The sequence below is a fragment of the Capsicum annuum genome, chromosome 8 (assembly GCF_002878395.1).
Source record: "Capsicum annuum cultivar UCD-10X-F1 chromosome 8, UCD10Xv1.1, whole genome shotgun sequence".
Taxonomy (NCBI): Eukaryota; Viridiplantae; Streptophyta; class Magnoliopsida; order Solanales; family Solanaceae; genus Capsicum; species Capsicum annuum.
Window position 1 is genome coordinate 157,351,381 of NC_061118.1, and position 17,448 is coordinate 157,368,828.

The 17,448-nt window shown below is 35.1% G+C and overlaps 2 protein-coding genes and 1 non-coding gene across 6 annotated transcripts; 2 read left to right on the plus strand and 1 right to left on the minus strand.

Moving 5' to 3' along the window:
- Positions 1-338: 338 nt before the first annotated feature.
- On the plus strand, positions 339-8,327 carry LOC107839770 (NADPH:adrenodoxin oxidoreductase, mitochondrial). Of its 4 annotated transcripts, none has more exons than XM_016683398.2 (13): positions 339-584; positions 657-761; positions 1,043-1,156; positions 1,267-1,320; positions 1,505-1,621; positions 2,848-2,957; positions 3,077-3,150; positions 3,301-3,362; positions 4,696-4,894; positions 6,309-6,372; positions 6,841-6,908; positions 7,159-7,301; positions 7,432-8,327. In XM_016683398.2, the coding sequence occupies exons 1-13, from the start codon at positions 471-473 to the stop codon at positions 7,663-7,665; spliced, it is 1,458 nt and encodes a 485-aa protein (XP_016538884.2). In that variant the 5' UTR covers positions 339-470; the 3' UTR covers positions 7,666-8,327. The 4 variants fall into 4 exon arrangements, with proteins under 4 accessions (XP_016538884.2, XP_016538883.2, XP_016538885.2 ...); XM_016683397.2 differs by having other exon boundaries at positions 344-584; positions 7,429-8,327; XM_016683399.2 differs by having other exon boundaries at positions 344-584; positions 6,312-6,372; positions 7,429-8,327.
- A 549-nt stretch (positions 8,328-8,876) lies between these two features.
- TRNAM-CAU lies at positions 8,877-8,961 on the plus strand. Its single transcript is given in 2 exon segments — positions 8,877-8,914; positions 8,926-8,961. It is a non-coding gene; the product is annotated as a tRNA-Met (tRNA).
- A 1,065-nt stretch (positions 8,962-10,026) lies between these two features.
- On the minus strand, positions 10,027-14,004 carry LOC107839771. Its single transcript, XM_016683401.2, has 3 exons — positions 13,202-14,004; positions 11,542-11,985; positions 10,027-10,674 (listed from the first exon to the last, which is right to left on the minus strand). The coding sequence occupies exons 1-3, from the start codon at positions 13,704-13,706 to the stop codon at positions 10,490-10,492; spliced, it is 1,134 nt and encodes a 377-aa protein (XP_016538887.1). The 5' UTR covers positions 13,707-14,004; the 3' UTR covers positions 10,027-10,489.
- Between the last annotated feature and the right edge of the window lie 3,444 nt (positions 14,005-17,448).

Consider the following 17,448-nt stretch of genomic DNA (forward strand, 5'->3'; position numbering starts at 1 on the left):
GTTTGTAAAAGTTGGGGCATAAAATCATATTTCAAAAAGTTTTTTCAAAAGTAAAAAAAAAAATTCAAAAAAGACATGGCCAAATACAATTTTAATTTCAACTCCAACTTCAAAATTTTTTAATTTTCATGATCAAACGGTTACTAATTTTCTTTTTATACAAATAATAAATAATTAGGTAAAATTTGAAAAAAAGAAGAAGGAAAAAGTGTGATGCTGAGGTGGCATAGCTCACCTAAATGGTACGTCAAGTGGCCTCTATTTTATCATGGTGGAAAAATATTAAAGTGAAAGATATTTTTAATAACTTTATTAATCACAGGAGTATATTTGGCTCTTTAACTAATTTATTCAAGCAGAGGGCTTTTCCCTTTTAAAAACAGCCCTTAAGAAAGGCTCCAGTTGCACTTGACCCGTCACTAAAGCAGACACAAAATTTCTCCACTGCCGGCACAAAGAGATTTGGAGTGATGGCTCTTTCAAGAGCACTCAGTTTCTACAGGAGTTTTTCCACGGTTCCTTCGCAATCACTACGTGTTTGCATCGTGGGGAGCGGGCCTGCCGGTTTCTACACTGCCGATAAGGTACAGCTATCTCTTCTTTGAACTTTCTACAGTTTCTGATTTTTGCTGATTGTTAGACATGTTAATTGACAGATATTGAAAGCTCATGAAGGCGCTGAAGTTGATATAGTTGATCGGTTACCTACGCCATTTGGATTAGTCAGGTCCGGTGTCGCTCCTGATCATCCTGAAACTAAGGTCTTATAATTTAATTTTGTCTCCTTTATTCTATTTCTTTTTTCCAGAATCCAGAATAGTTATGGCAATAGGTGGGAAAGACAGGCCGAACCCTAATTTCATATTGTATTTGCTTCAATTTGAGACAAAAAAAAACAATTATTACAGTAATAATCCAGCTAACAATATGTTTCTGCACGAACCGGAGCGTTGTAATTGATTTTTAGGAATATTTTTTAATTTTAAAACTTCATGATATACTGCTCTTATTAATGTTTAGTTTACCAGAACACTTGCAACAGGTTGTGACAAACCAGTTTTCTCGAGTTGCTCAAAATGGACATTGCTCGTTCATAGGGAATGTGTCGCTTGGATCCTCGATATCTTTGGCTGAGCTGCGTGAATTATATGATGCAGTGAGACTCTAATAATGTTGAGGATGCATTTGATTCTTTGACATTTTTGCTTGTTTAGTGTGCAGTGTGTATTATCCACCAGATTTGAAGTTAATCTATCATTTTTGTAGGTGGTGCTTTCTTATGGAGCTGAAAGTGATCAAGCTCTAGGAATACCTGGAGAAGTAAGTGTACTCAATGCGGTGGCGCTGTTGAGTTTTCCTTTCTTTATAATAAGTGTCTTAGGGAATAGATATTACTGATGCTGTCATAACAAATAAATAAATAATATTGGCGGTGTGATTTGATCAATTCATACCACCAAGCTTGTGTTATTTCTTAAAGAAACATCCTGCTACATGTTTGTAGGAGTTGGCTGGGATTTACGCTGCCAGAGAATTTGTTTGGTGGTATAATGGCCACCCAGACTGCAGAAATCTGGCACCAGATTTGAAGAGCTCAGATACTGCTGTTATTATTGGTCAGGTATGTCGTGCAATTGTGGTAATATATGGTCTCATTGGATAAGTTTCTTGTTTATCTTTAATCATTTATTGAACTTTCAGTGACGTGCATTCCACTTCAAACAAAATAAAATATAAGTCACTATTTGCATGAATTCCAGTAGCAAATTGTGTGCATCCGAAGGTGTGGCCTCGTGGCCAATGAAGTGGGAGGAGAACCATGAGGTGTCATGTTCATATCCCTCCTATGGCAAAAAACACTAGGTGACTTCTTCTATTCTCCAGAGTGAGTTATTCGATATCTGTGCTGGTTAGATAGCAGCTAGCGCTATAGTCGAAGTGAGGGCAAGATAGTCTTGACGCACCATAAAAGAAGAGGAAGCATGTACGGGGTACATGATGGAATAGTCGAGGTGCACAAGCTGGCTAACACAACCATTACGAAAAAGAACTATTTGCTTAAACTAAATAGCATAGCGAGTCCTCTTTTTGGGTTCATAATCTTTTTATTGTTAAAATTAAACTAAACCAAAGGAACAAGTGCTTGTGCCTTCTTTTGGGTTAATATTAGCCTACCGAATCTTTTCCTTTGTCTTATCTTCGTGTTGTTGAAAGCTTAGTAGCCGTTTGACCATGGGTATTTTTTCACTTTTTCCCGGAAAATTATTTCACTTTAGTGAAAAAAGTGAAAACCACTGTGTTTGGCCATGAAAATTCCAAATACAATTTGAAATTGTATTTTGAAAAAGTGAAAACAAGAAAGACTTGTTTTCACTCCTACTTCTCTCAAAAAATTTCAAAAACAACTTTAATTTATATTCATGGCCACACACAACTCCAACTTCAATTCCAACTCTATTTCCAACTCCGAAAAATTATGTTTTCATGGCCAAACGGGGCCTATTATATAGACACCGTATCAGTTAATGTTTAGACTGGGCTAAGGGATAGCTTCTGGTGCTTAATTGATAGTTGATACCTACAGTATGTTGTTCCACGTTGAATGCTTCACTTCACTAATATGCCCATCAACTCATTAGTTTATTGTCTGAGCTGTCTATGGGGAGATCGGGGAATGCATTGTTGTCTTATTAGAGAAGGTTTTCACCACATGTTTGCAGTATTTGAAGAAAAATCTTCTCTGAAGAATCACCCCAGAACTTGTCTGTTTAGAGCTTTGTAAAACATAAAAGAATAGGTACAGTGAAATGTAGCTCTCCTGCTAAGCAATTTTTCACTTCTGTTAAGGGAAATGTAGCTCTTGATGTGGCGCGTATCCTTTTACGACCAACTGCTGAATTGGCAACAACTGATATCTCCTGCCATGCTTTGGCAGCTTTAGGCGAGAGCTCCATCAGGTCTGCCTTCTGTTTTCTGTCTTTTTCCATTTAAGTGTCATTACATGTGGCAGTTAACTATGTACCAAAAACAAACATGTTCTATTTAAATGATGACACTTATGCTTGAATATTGTCAGAAAGGTGTATTTGGTTGGAAGACGTGGACCAGCACAAGCAGCCTTCACGGCGAAAGAGCTGCGTGAAGTTCTACGTGAGTTTATAGATCTTGCTGTCTGTCTAAGGTTGCTGGTTCCAGTTCCCCTCACTTTCATACACCATGTTATTTGTTTAACTTCGCTCTGCAAGATAATTAGAGCCGAAACAGTAATTGATTTACTAAATGAAACTTATGTTGCTTCAGGTATCAAGGATCTATCCATTGAAATTCGGCAAGAAGATTTAAGTAAAACGCCGGCAGATGAGGTATGGCTGCCATCTGTATTACTATATCAGGCTCTTTGAGGAATGATATATAAAAGTGAAGCCCTTAAATTTGTAACATACTAGCTTCAACTGCTTTTATTTAGTTACAAAACCTTTGACCTTTTGGAAGATAGAAACTTTATTACTCCTTTTAGCTTGAACTACCGTATAAAAAGAACAAACAACAACATACCCTGTGGGGTCTGGGGAAAAAAAAGAAAGAAAAGAGAAATTGGGGATACAACCACATGATTTGAGAGAAAAAGACCTAATGATCCATTAACAACAACGGTAAGTTTAAATTTGATGCCTAAGTGCTTGTGTCTGACTTGTATTTGTAAACAAAGAAAGTAAAAGATAAGTAAATAAAAGTCAAAGAATGAGAGTAATATGCAATGCTAGGTCTTGTTGAGAAAAGATAAGACTATCTGGTTGGAAAGCTGATCGGATGTTTTAGAGACTTAGAGTCCCACATTCTTTGATAGTGTGAGTTGTTTTCTTCTTATATCGTATTTTAGCAAGTCTCACCTTATGAGCTAGTCTCCTCGCGTTTTCACTTGAATGTATATTTCAAAACAGCGGCATTGCACATCCCTTGAAATTAACTGAAAAAACAGTCATCACTCATCAGAACATTGTTCTGATCGTAGGCAAAGGAGGATTACATGTGCTCTTCATTATATTTCCTGTAAGTTGGCTGATATGTGTTTCTCAATATTGTATGCTGTATGTCAAAATTGTTACTAAATTCAGTTTAAAGAACAGTTGTTATGCTTCAAAATGTTGAAGGATTAAAATGTTAGGGAAGAAGAAAAAAGGTGCAAGATCAAAATGCTAAACTTTCTAAGGTGGGGTTTGTTTTAAATTTTGAAAACAGTTTTTGCAAAAAAACTGTGTTCAACCAAAACTTATTTTTCAACTTTTTGAAGCTAAAACCACATTAAGTAAGAGAGATTGATGCACTTTCCTCCTAGATTTTTAATATTGCTTCTAAGTCGATAAATAATATTAAAAAACAGATAGGTTTAAAGTATGTTTTCGCCGAACAAAGAATTGATAGTGGTCCAATAAAATAAAATCTTCTATGTCAATTCATATTTAGTACTATTCATTCAATTAACAATTAAGAAGTATAAATAAAGTCCCAAAATTCTTCGTTTTCTATTTGTAAAAATGGATTTATCTGAACCAATACGTGATTTTCTTTTAGTCTTTCAAGGACTGGTTCTTATTTCGGGGGTATAGTGGGTTCTTATTTCGGGGGTATAGTGGTATAATGTTATTTTGGTATCCCCCAAATTGAGCATTCTGTTCTTTTCTTTTGTATGCAAAGGAAGAACTGAAGAATAACCGTATTAAAAGGAGAATTCATGAACTGCTATCTAAGGCCGCTACTCCGGCAACTTCCATATGCAGTCCAGGTCAAAAAGAACTGCACTTTGTTTTCTTCAGGAAACCAGACAGGTTTCTGGAATCAGATTGTAGAAATGGTTATATTGCTGGTTTGCGCATGGAGAGGACTATTCTTAAAGGTAACTGTATGCTTGTAAAGCGTGTTAAGAGATAGCTGTATGCTTATAAATTTATTCTTGCCCTTTTGTTTTTTTTGTTTGGGGTATATGTTCTTTAATGGAATTTTCTGCTCTTACCTTTTCTTCTATTTAATCATTTTAGCATGGAGTTGATATTGTCCTGTTAGAACTTATGATGTTGTTAAGATTTTATTGATACGATAGGGAAATTTGCATACAAACACGTACAAAAGGATTGTTTGATCAGGATTTATGTTTTGTTAGTTGTGCATCTATGTGTTTGTGCAAGTCATGTATGTTACTGTGTGTTTGCTTGTGTGTGCATTGTTTTGTTGATGTAGTGCTTTATTTTTTTTTCAGTTTTTGTCCATTTGGTTTCACGGATATTATTCACTAACGTGAAATATGTGTATTAGGCTATTAGCAACAAGTGGATAAGAATGTCTAATATGACACTTTTGTGCCTTACTTTATGGTAATGCACAATGTGCCTTTTTTTAAAGAAGTAAAATAGTTTTATTAACATTAGAAAATCTTCAGTTTACAAACGATATACCAAAAAGCGTAGAATCGACCACATTATTTGATCCTCCAGGAACATCACCTGATCATCTATACAAACTGAAACCTCATGGATGACTAAAGAGAAAATAGAAATGAGTGGTGTTTCTTCAGATGTATGCAACAATTCTCTATCTCATCAAAAGCTCTCCTATTTCCTTCTTCCATAGACCCGTGTGATTACTAGGGTGGCAACTTCTTAGGTTCACCAATTTCTCATTCTATTTGTAAGTATTCAGTTGGAGAGTGCCTCTGTCACATATCACAATATATGTGAGATACATGCCAGGGTTATTAATGAAGCACAGTTCTATCCAGATTCAGATAAAGCATATTCTTAAAACGATGTAAATCCAGCTTTTAATATAACTTACCGAACATCTGAAATGCGTATTAATCCGAAGAATTTTCATTATTACAATTTATGAACAATAACGGGTGGCTGAGTGGTTGAGGCATAAGGTATGAGTTATTACATGGAGCTTCCTGATCTGTTTCCTAGTTACAACATCCAAATTTCAGTGTTGGCCCATTACTCCAGCTTCAGTGGGCAGGTTAACCCGATACGTGTTTGTGGGAGGTAGCCTGCTGCCTGATGGATTGGTCGAGGTCTGTGCACGTTGGTATAGACACTATAATTGACCTACTTGTTTGAAAACCTAATAATCCTTTAATGTCTTATGTGTGTGATGCGTTTGGATAGTTTCACGCATAAAACTGTTCAAAAGAAAATGTGAAAGACTTGACGTAGTGTTAGCATTATGTCAGTGTTATATTTTAGTAAATGTGCATGTTGTAGGTATTGTTCATGAGAGATAACAACTTCTAACTCTGAACCTTTTTCTTCCTCCAGAAGATGTTGGATCTGGGAAACAGATTGCAGTTGGTACTGGACTTTTTGCTGAAATGGAATGCGGGTATGCTGCTTTAGTTTTCATTTTCTTCCCTGCATCTAAAATTTTTTCTTAAATGATTTACAAACTCATTTAACACTTAAGAAACCTCTTGAAATTCTAGATTTTATTTCATATATCTGTGGTGAGGGAAAACCCTTTTGAAATCCCTTTTCTGTTTACAGCTAAACCTATCTTTTGCCTGATTCCCCATCATATTTAACAAAATAATTCAAAAAGAGGAAGAAGAATATAGTAGTCGAAGTGATAAGATTTGAAGGATACAAAAAGTGAGCAGGAAAACCTTTTAGTTAAATAAAATGAGATAAGCCATGTTTTTAATAGATTTCTCAACTAAATTTAAGTGCACAAATGACTCAATGCTAGGATAGATGAATTGTTGGGCCAGTCACTGGTCACTGCATCAGTAGGCTCTTGTTTTTTCCTGCATTCGGGAGCTGTGTTTGCGTGTTTTACTGCACTTGTTTGTAGGCTGGTATTGAAGAGCGTTGGTTACAAGTCGATACCTGTTGATGGCTTGCCTTTTGATCACCATAAAGGTATGTGATGAAAGCTAATTGATTGCTCTTTACAGCTCTTTGCTTGTATAAATCTCTGTATAGTTTTAAGTTGCCAATTCATCATTTATATACTCTATTTTGGCAATTGCAAATACTTCTATTCACGTTAGTGTTTTTCAGTCCATCCCATGGACAAGTGGTTTCATCATTCACATCAATTGCATGAGAGCTTTGATTGCTGTGTGGTCCATTATTGTTGCAAATTAAATTATCTGGGGCTGCATTCCAGGAGTTGTTCCAAATGTTCAAGGACGCGTGTTAAGCGAAGCTTATGGAGACGCACAAGTCGAGAAAGGCTTGTATGTATGTGGGTGGTTGAAGAGAGGACCAACTGGGATAATTGCTACAAATCTTTACTGCGCTGAAGAAACTGTAAGTGCATGTCATTCACAAAACCTGCTGCTTCCCTATTCCAATCATTATGACCGATGCATTTTCGTTCAAAGCTAATAGGATTAGTTCTAGAATATTATAGTTAGCTTTACTAATTGAGACATAGCAGGTTGCTAGCATATCAGAAGATGTATTGAGAGGAGCAGTAACATCAAGATCTGGCTTATCGAAGCCTGGCAGAGAGGGCCTCCTCCAATTGCTAGATAGCAGGAATGTGAAAGTTGTTACATTTGGTGGCTGGGAAAAGATCGATAATGAAGAGAAAAGGAGAGGGAGTCTGAAAAACAAACCCAGGGAAAAACTTACCACTTGGCAGGATTTACTAGAAGTTGCCACCAAGTGATAAAAATGTTTCCAGGAGGACAGATTTCTTCTCACATATGGTCGTTTCATTGTAAAACTTGACCTCGATAACTCTTTCAGCTAAGTTGCATTTTGATTGGCCCTTGGCATATAGAAGATTGACAGTGCATTCTAAGGAAACATGAGAATAATCAGTTCCCAGCCTATTGACTCTGTTTTGAGCCCTTCTGGTCCTGAAGCCGATACTGACTAACCAGGTTGAGGCAGATGACGAGTTTTGTGCTGTTGTAACACAGCCATCATTTGGAGTTGAGCACTGTAGCTGTATTGAAGGCTCAGCATATGCATTTTTCATTTGTCCTAGTGTGCTTTTGACCAAATGGAATCCATTTCAGTTGAGGGTATTGCAAGGATAGAACGATCCAAAGTCCAAACCCACTTGTTTTTGCATCGCTTCCTCCAATTTTTAGTATTATATAACTAAAGTACTACAATTTCTCTGGTGTGGCAGTTGCCCAGAAATTGCTTGAAAATCAAGGAGATGGATGAATGCAACTTCTGTGAAATGCCGTAGCAGTTAGCTATTCATGTATCGAACTATGAGAACTAGACCATTGTTAGGAATGTCCCTGTAACTCTAGATTTATTTATTTTCTACCTAATATTTTTTGATTATTTTTTTGGGAACGTATCTTTTTCGAACTGGGCCTATGCAACAGATTTTCAAGTAAAACAGGAAAAAGGCACAATCTGCAAGGCATGTTGACGCCTTCTGATATATACTAGTAATTTTTTAGAGGATTAATACTCACACTTACTCCAAAGGTATACTGTACCTGACAAGCTCGCATTAACCACGCAGCCACTTGTTTTCCATATATCAACCCATTCAAAAGTGCATTTGCTATTTTCGAATGTCGCCCCTAATTCTAAAACCCAAAACAATATGGTGTCTTCAATTAAAATGAGAGAAATGAAGTTCATGGTTATATCTTTTAGGATGTTCTTTATTTGATGTACCTTTAAACCTTGGTCCTTCATCAATTTAAATTTGGAAATTACAAGTTATTTGTCCTCGGCATTCACTTATATAAGCAACAAAAATTCATTTCACCTAGTTCCATTTCCTACGTTCCCCGACACAGAAAAAACAATAGCATCATAATTTTTAGATTAGTTAGCATAAGCTAGTTAAAGTGGTTTCCTAGTTCCGCCTGTTAAATAGCAATGACCTAATGCGTTGGAGCATCAGGGGTGGTGGCGCAGTTGGCTAGCGCGTAGGTCTCATAGCTGCTGAGTAATCCTGAGGTCGAGAGTTCGAGCCTCTCTCACCCCATTTTTCCATTTTTCCTTTTAAAACAAGAGTGGGAGTTGGGTTGAAACGTCATCAGTAACAAGCTGGTATGATTAACCTACTTCCACAAATGTTTTCAAGTTTCTGACAGGAAACTTCTTTTGCCTAAAAAAAATTACTCAATACTGTATTTCAATAATGCTTTCCACTCAGCTACCACTGTTCCTTATCTTCAATACATACAATCAAAGATTGCCAGGAATGGAGTCAGATATCAAATATCATACTCCACCGTCTCATTTTATGTCGTTTTTTACTGGACACGGAGATTAAGAAATAAATAATGATTTCGTAAGTTTACAATATTAGCCCTCTTAGAGTCACTATAATATTTATTTTTTAGCTGTCTTTTCTTATTTGAAATTCAATTAGGATAAAATAGAAATGATGCTATTAAATAATTGTCAAATAAAAAAAGATCGATATTCTTTTGTGATGAACTAAAAAGAAAATGATGAGGGCGGAGGGAGTAATATTTTTACTTTGAGAATAGATTTCATTGCTGCCAAAAGAGAGCAATTTCCCCGAAACTAGCGTGTCTTCGTAAACATTAAAAAATTGGATCATTTGCAAGACAAGCAGCACATAGATCTTGGCATAATATTGCTATCGGATTTTGACTTGCAAAGTAAAATAGTTTTCCCTTAAACGGTAGGAGCCGGTTAATATTCAGTCCCTATAGTTGGAAAAGGTTCATGATTGGTTATGAGTTATCTCTGAAGGGGGTCTCATTATATCATAATAAGAAATGGATGCCATAATCCCTGTAAGCCTTGTGTTGCCCTCCCCTATTTTTTAGCTAGATTATTGGAAGACGTGTTATACTTGGGAGTACTGATATATCATCATGAAAGGATAGTTCTCTTTTATATTGACACTAAAAATCACAGAAGAAATGTGCAGCTCCCCTTGCTTCCTAGGGAGAGAGAGTTATTTATTTATTACCCAGCTCATCTATATTTTCCATACCCAGGGGTCTCCCTTCACAGACCATCCTACAGAGAAGGCATACTGCTATCTTCCAATGGTAGAACTGCAAAAACAACATTACAGAGATCTCTCTCTTTAATTAATAACTAAATAGGAACGTTACATCGTAGATTGAAAGCAGGCACAACATTCCTACTGACCGCCTAGCCTAACGTATACAAAACATAAACTGAACTGATCATCTACCCGAGTTGTGAACAGTACCCAATACAGAGAGAACAACATTGAGTACTGGCAAAAAACTGCAGTACAAACTCAGGTCACTATTATTAAGTCGGCAAACTCAACAGCCTTGAAATCTGACCTGCAAAGGCACTACTAAGCGAACCCTCTTCATTTAGTACCAGCAACGGCATTGGAACTTTGAGCAAGATTGACCAACTCGGCCAACTTTTATTAGAGGAGAAAAACTGCAGCATGAAACCATGTTTTCCCGCAAGACCTAACCTATGTATAACTCTTCTTAAAACCCTGAACTCTGCAGTGCGTGCATGTTGGCTGAGCAAATTAACCAAGTTTGTTAGGTAGTTTTGTGAGTGCCAGCACCTGTTGATTCACTGGCGTATGAAATTGGTTGATGTTTACTTGTCTGTGGCAGGTGCTTATAAGCAACCACTGAAACGCCAATGGCAGCAGAGAGCCCTATACAACTCCATAGCCACTTCTTCTGGGTTCTTTTCCTCTGACGCTGCTTCCGAGCAACCTCTGCAGTGTTTGAAATGAAAATTGTCAAACTGATAAAGAAATGACGTTGCTTGTAGTGCAACATAATATATTTTAACTACCACATTCAAAATATAGGCTACCTAGAAACATTTAGAACACTAAATGAGATGGCAACTTTCCAAAGCTACAAGGAACTAAGTAAAGATAATCCTGACCAAGGGCTTTAAACTAATAATAAATGAAAGTTATGGTTTTCCCAACCTCCCGACTCAACTGATAATAATCACGACCAAGGGGCTTTAGACTAAGAATTGGCAACTGACGAGGTAGGTCGTTCGGAAAAGTTGATAAAAATTTAAGCTACATTAGCTGCAAATAATATTGTAATTGTTTGTAAACGTTAAATAAACCCGTGACAGATGCAATAACCCAATATATTCAACTTTAATCAGGACAGAATCTATGACATGTAAGCAGCAATATTGTATCTTTCTCATATCAGATAATGCAGAACCTTGATTGAAGGATGCCTCTAATCAAACAGATGTGTGTATGACAGTAAATGAAGGTTGCACTAGCTCAGAAGTATTCTACAACCACAACATATTATATAGCATAGTCTATATAAATCATTTTTGGTTCAGGAGTGGGGAAATTGGATACACATTTCGTCTAAATAAAGATGCCTGGCTGATTGAGAAAGACGCCAGCCAAGTGTTCTATGTGAATGCAAAGCACATACTCATCCTAGATGGTCCTTTTTGAAATGGGACTATAAGATTCTTCTAGTTATAGGAAATTAAAACTGAAGCAAGCCACTAGTGATTACGACAAGATCTACCAGTGCCTAGGAGACATTCATCAGAGTTGTTAAAACTAGCAATTAGCAAGAGAAGCAACACCTACCAATGATTTCCTGATTTCTCTGGGACATTTCATGATTTACAACCTCATAGTACCGGAGCCTGTCTCTCAACCTTGAAATCTCCTGGTTTTTTGATTCAAGAATTGACTCAGCGGCTAGTTCAGCTTCTGCACGAGCTTGACCTTTTCCTATTGCTTCAGCAACAAATCTTGTGACAACTACTTCCTGAGAGAGCTGCTCAATTGAAGCATTATCAAGCTGTATACCACCAATGACATCAGAAGGAGAAGGAAGTGTTAACCCAGCCTGAGACAGAACACTACAGATTTTCTGCCACTGACATTGCATCATATTAAGTGCATCCTCTGCAGTTTTTCTCTTTTCAATTTCCTCAAGGAGTTTGAGCCTTGTGGCGCACAGATCCGATTCAATATTAGGTTCATATGTAGATCCATTCAGAGATGACCCTTCCAAGGATTGGAAATCTGAGGCAACATTACAAAGACAATTACATTCATCACAAACTACGAATTACCAAGGAAATCTGATTTTTTTTGGTCTGACAGCTACCATAATAGAGCAATTACATTCATAATTCTACTGTGAGAACTATCTAGAGCAACATAACATATTTTGTTTGACAGCTGTCAAAATAGAGCACCTTGTCATCAATCATCATTCATCACCTTGACTACGAAAGCATAAACATTACTGAAGTGAGCCAAAAACATAGAATTTCTAGGATACAACTTTCCATTTTTTAAAACAGGTGCTGGACAGCAAAGCACGATGTTTTCTTCCATGCTTCTACGACAACAATCAACTACAGTTTAATTCCAAAGTAGTTGAAGCCAATTCATCCCTCTCTAATTCCAATCTGATATTTTAGACTGTAGAAAGAACGCTTGATATATGATCAAGAATTCTAATTCCAATCTGATTTTTCAGACACAGTAGGGGTTCGGTAGAAAGAACAATTATGATATCAGGATTATCCCTACACATAAAACCAAATGACTCCTGACATAAATCGAACCTCATCTAAGTGTAGCAACAAGAACTAAACCTCAGAACAACTAGTTGATTTAACCTATATCTATCCTTTGCTTCCATATTCTTTGCTCTTAGCTATAAATTATAAAATTGAAAGACTAGGCATCTGGCTGAAAATTTCTCTACACCATAACCTTTCACCCCTTCCAATATATTGCCTCACCATGGATATGCACGTCGACACAAAATATATCGAAATCATCTATGAATACATTCACATTTTCCATAAAACTTCGATAGGTTCCTGTAATATATATTGAAGGTACGTGTAACTTAGGCTTAAGGGAAGGAGGTTGTCAAATTGCTATTCTTGTCAACAATTCAGATTTAGGTGGAGGTTGCTCGGATAATTGCTTTAGTCAAACCAATACAACTCAAACCATTTCCTCTCTTTAACCCTCGTGTTTATAAACTAGAGCACCGTAGAGACAATTTACTCAAAGAGACTACGCACAGAGAATTAGCTTAAAACCTCAAGAATCCTGCTATCAATAACATTAAAAAGATTCAAGGTTCTTAACAAAACATCAGACACATACATATAGTTTACTAGAATTTTAAGCAGATCAACACAACATATTTACACAGATTTGCTTAATAAAACCATATGAAACAAATATTGAATAGCAAACAGAAGCAAATTTATACCTTCATCTGCATCAAAGAACTCTCCTTGAGCAGAGACACAGCTCCGGCAATCAAGCCCTTTCACCTCATTAACACTTCCAATACTTAACGCATCACATCTCGGATCCAAAAATCCCTCATCTTCCTCAAACAAATTGTCCTCAGCTGGCTCCTCTTCCAAATTCAAATGCAAATCCAAATCAGTCTTCTCGTCAACTTGCTCAACTTCCTCCAATCCATCAAGTTTCCTATTTGCAAATGCTTCTCCACCTCCACGTCGCTTATGATTAACCAAATAAGGAGAAGGAGACATCGAACCAGAAGAAGTTTCCGGAATCGGAGCTGGTTCAGGCGTTATATACAACGCCGGCGATATATATATATGATTCACCGGCTCCGATACCGGCTCTGATTCAACATCTGCCACAACTTGTTCCTCATCGTTCCTCTCATTCAGCTTCCCATGCGATTTCCGAACACGAGGTTCTAGTAGATTCTCGAAGGCTATTGCTGTATAAGTCGGCATAATTAAAGGAGATGTCAGTTTTCCCGGCAAACTCGACGGCGGCGGCGGCGGCGGCGGCGGTAGCTAGGTTTTGGACATCGGAATCTGTTCACCGCCGCAACAAGGGTTTGTTTGTTTGTTTGTTTATTCTGGAAAAAGGAGGGAAGAAAAAGGGAGAGAGAAAGAGAGAGGGAAGAACGTGAGATTTACAAGTCCAGCGACTTTGGAGAAATGGGGACACGTTTGGTCTTTATATATTTAGGACTTTGGCTTCTTCTTCAAGAACAAGTTAAATTTTTTTTCTTTTTTTTCTTTTCTTTTTCCTGTTAGATTTAGAGATAGAAATCTTCTGAAAAGAAAAGTAAAAACTAAAAATAGAAAAAAAATTAAATTCGGGTATTTGTGTATATCTAGTAACTAGATTAGGTGTACGCAGCGCACGTATACCTCACTTTAATGAGTTTAAATATTACATTAAATAGGATAATTGTTTAAATAATAAAGATGATATAATAATTAAATTTAACATTTCCTGAGTATGCAAAGATGGAGAATTTATTTATTAAAACTGATCTTTATTAAAAATATTTTTAAAAGTCGATTCATTTACCATCTATAAATTGCAGCAAAACAATACAATGATAGATACATCAAAATAATACAATTAAATTTAATCTTTAGACATAAATTTTTTCTCAAAATCGTCTGACACTCATCTATCACCTTTAAGCAATAAAAAAATAATACGATAATAGAAATATCAAAACAAAACAACTAAATCTAACCTTTTACATAAAAAAATTCCTCAAAGCCGACCAACATCTATCTATCACCTGTATAGTGCAACAAAATAATACGATAAAAGTAATATCAAAACAATACAATTAAACCTAAATTTTACACACAAAAAATTCTCAAAACCAATCAAGATTCATCTACGAACTGTAAACTACCACAAAATAACAAACTAATAGAGATGTTATGATAATACAATTAAACCTAACTTTTATCTAAAAAGAAAAAGTAAATTAAAGACGACCTACATTCATCTGACATTTGTAAATTAAAATAAAACAACAAGATAATAAAGATATCAGAACAATACAATTAAATCTAACCTTTATACAAGAAATTCTTCAAAGCCAACCAACATTCAACTACGACCTGTAAACTATATAAAAAAAAATATAATAGTGATCACAAAACTTCGATTTTGATCCAAGTAATTCTTGTCTGAGCAAAAATTTTGACCCTGAAGAATGATTTTGAATGAAAACAAAAGAAGATATATATACTCACATATGTTGAATTCTATTATGCATAAAAACAACGAAGAAGTTGAGGGTTAGAAAATCAAACATCCACCATCTAGACATGCAATCGAATCAAGTTAAATGAACATCAATCATATTCTCCCAATAGGCAAATCAATTTGTTTTCTAGTTTAACGTACACCTCGAAATTTATAGAAGTATTTCCTTAATAAAGTCCTATTTGAGGAGTACTTTTCTAATTAAACTGTAGAAAGAAAAATATTAATTAATTCTCCTACCATATATTTTAGGAAGTTTAGTAGGAAAAAAATATTAATTAACTCTCCAACCATATATTTTATAAGAGTCCCATCTATTTTAGGAAGTTAAGTTAATATAATAAAAAATAATTAAATAATAAATTTTAAAAATAGTGAAAAAATAATTTTGTCTAAAAAAAGTCTTTTAATGAAGGATAAAAAGTTTAAATCACTTTTCTAAGAATCTTCACACTTTTAATCACTTTTCTAAGAGTTTTCACACTTTTAATATATTATAGATATAGATTATAGATAGATATATCAATATTCATATTTAAGATGATATCAAATTAACTTTGATTAATGAAAAATAACATTGATTGAGAATTCAATTTTAAAAAACTTATAACTACCATAAAGTTATGTAAGCTAATTACTCAAAGTTGAGTGACCATTCGAATTTCTAACTCGATAAACATGAGAAGAGATTTTAAGGTGGAAAAATTGAATCTTAACTAATAACGTGAAAATTTATAAAGTCAGTTAACTGAGTTACTAGGATATTTTGTTGAGTTACTAAGCCAGGTTTGCTTAATATTTTACAACAAATGAATTTTGAGCGGGTTGTTCGCTTGATAAGGACTTTCCATTTTCAATCTTAAGATTGTGGATTTTTGTTATAACAGGGAAAAAAAGAAAAAAAAAGAAAAGAAACAAAATGTGAGCTCGTAAGATGTAGAAAAGAAAATACAACAAATGTAAGCCCCAAACTATTTTCTTAAGGACTAATTAAGTATGTGTTATAAATGTATTTATATTATAGTGAATGTCTCTCAAGATCTACTTTGATATTCGTTAGAATTTGAATCATTGTATTTTACTCAAACTAGGAGTAAATTTCCGATCTCTTATCCCTCAAGAGAAAGAAATAAGAATCATTCTCTATTCTCTCTACTCTTCTTTTTTATTCTTTATTGTTTATAACAGTATGCGACTTTTCCTCAACTATTTTTTGAAAGATTTGATTATTCCAAAATTAAAGCACACCTAATTCCAGGCGCCATGTTTATTTTGTTCTCCCTGTCTCCACTTTTGTTTTGTATTGTTTTTCAAATGGAAAACTTCTGTTAAATGTTAAGGATTAGGGACGACGGAACACATTTGAAATTGTTTTACCACAGCAATTTTGAGGTTGATGACGAAAAATCATAAGATCCTACTTTTGGAGTATTTATTCATTGTTTCCGGCGAAAAGCAACTCTTTGATACTAATTTATAGGCAGAATAGCCTAATTGCACCATTTTTACAATCCACAACTCTGTGGCTGACTTAATAAAACGAATACAAATTTAAGGGACCCGTTAGGCCCAATTACCTCTTTACAATTCATTAGTACGATTGATATTCCACCCAATCTTATTCTCCGACCATAAAATTGCGATAAGATTCTACAACTACTTTTATGTAACATTTTGTTCCCGTTTTGTGCTTTACTTACCTTTTGGAATTTGTTCAATTTAAAGTGCTCTTTACCTTATTCTTTTGTCTAATGCCATGTATATATCACGATGTTAAAGAGATTGAGATTTCTCTCTCTTTTGTCGGTACATTGAAATCGCGATTGGCTCCAAAATATGCAAACAAATTACTTATTACTGATTCATTACAACATATTTCAATTACTTATATTTATTAAAATAACGAAATAAAATCATACTACGCAATTAATAGAAAGAAAACACAACCGAATGACCAATTTAACACCTGAAATTAGTGCAAGATAAACTTCTTTATATGACAGATGATAAAGTAATAATCCAACATAATCAATTAGGTTAGAACTCGAATTTTATAGTTTTGTTGTTTGGTTCAGTTTTTTTTTTTTTTTTTTTTTTTTTAAAGTTCTTATTCACATTCAAGCATTCAAAGTTGGACGTCTATTTTCCATGTGTACTAAAAAGTATATGGGCAGGAAATTAGTGCAATGTTAGTTGGAAGACACACCATAAGGATTCACAAGCAACCAACATTTTGAAAACTCCGACCTATTGCTTTTTTTCTTTGCTGGGTCCAATTACTGGTCAAACTTGACAAAAAGCTCGAAAATGAAGTTTCTTCCGAACTTAAATAGAAACTTCCCCATCCAATTTACGAAGTTTCGACAATGTCTGTCTTACTTTTTTTTCCTTTTCTTTTATATTTTTTTCAGATATTATTTGATTAGTTCAAAGTTTCAAACCACATTTTAT

Excerpts from the sequence above, each read along its gene's own strand:
- LOC107839770 (XM_016683397.2), top strand. The coding sequence starts at position 471 with ATGGCTCTTTCAAGAGCACTCAGTTTCTACAGGAGTTTTTCCACGGTT. Across the intron at positions 1,622-2,847 it reads CTGCTGTTATTATTGGTCAG|GGAAATGTAGCTCTTGATGT; the intron begins GTATGTCGTGCA and ends ACTTCTGTTAAG. Across the intron at positions 3,363-4,695 it reads GTAAAACGCCGGCAGATGAG|GAAGAACTGAAGAATAACCG; the intron begins GTATGGCTGCCA and ends TTGTATGCAAAG.
- LOC107839771 (XM_016683401.2), bottom strand. The coding sequence starts at position 13,706 with ATGCCGACTTATACAGCAATAGCCTTCGAGAATCTACTAGAACCTCGT. Across the intron at positions 11,986-13,201 it reads GTTCTTTGATGCAGATGAAG|ATTTCCAATCCTTGGAAGGG; the intron begins GTATAAATTTGC and ends ATGTTGCCTCAG. Across the intron at positions 10,675-11,541 it reads GAGAAATCAGGAAATCATTG|AGGTTGCTCGGAAGCAGCGT; the intron begins GTAGGTGTTGCT and ends CAAACACTGCAG.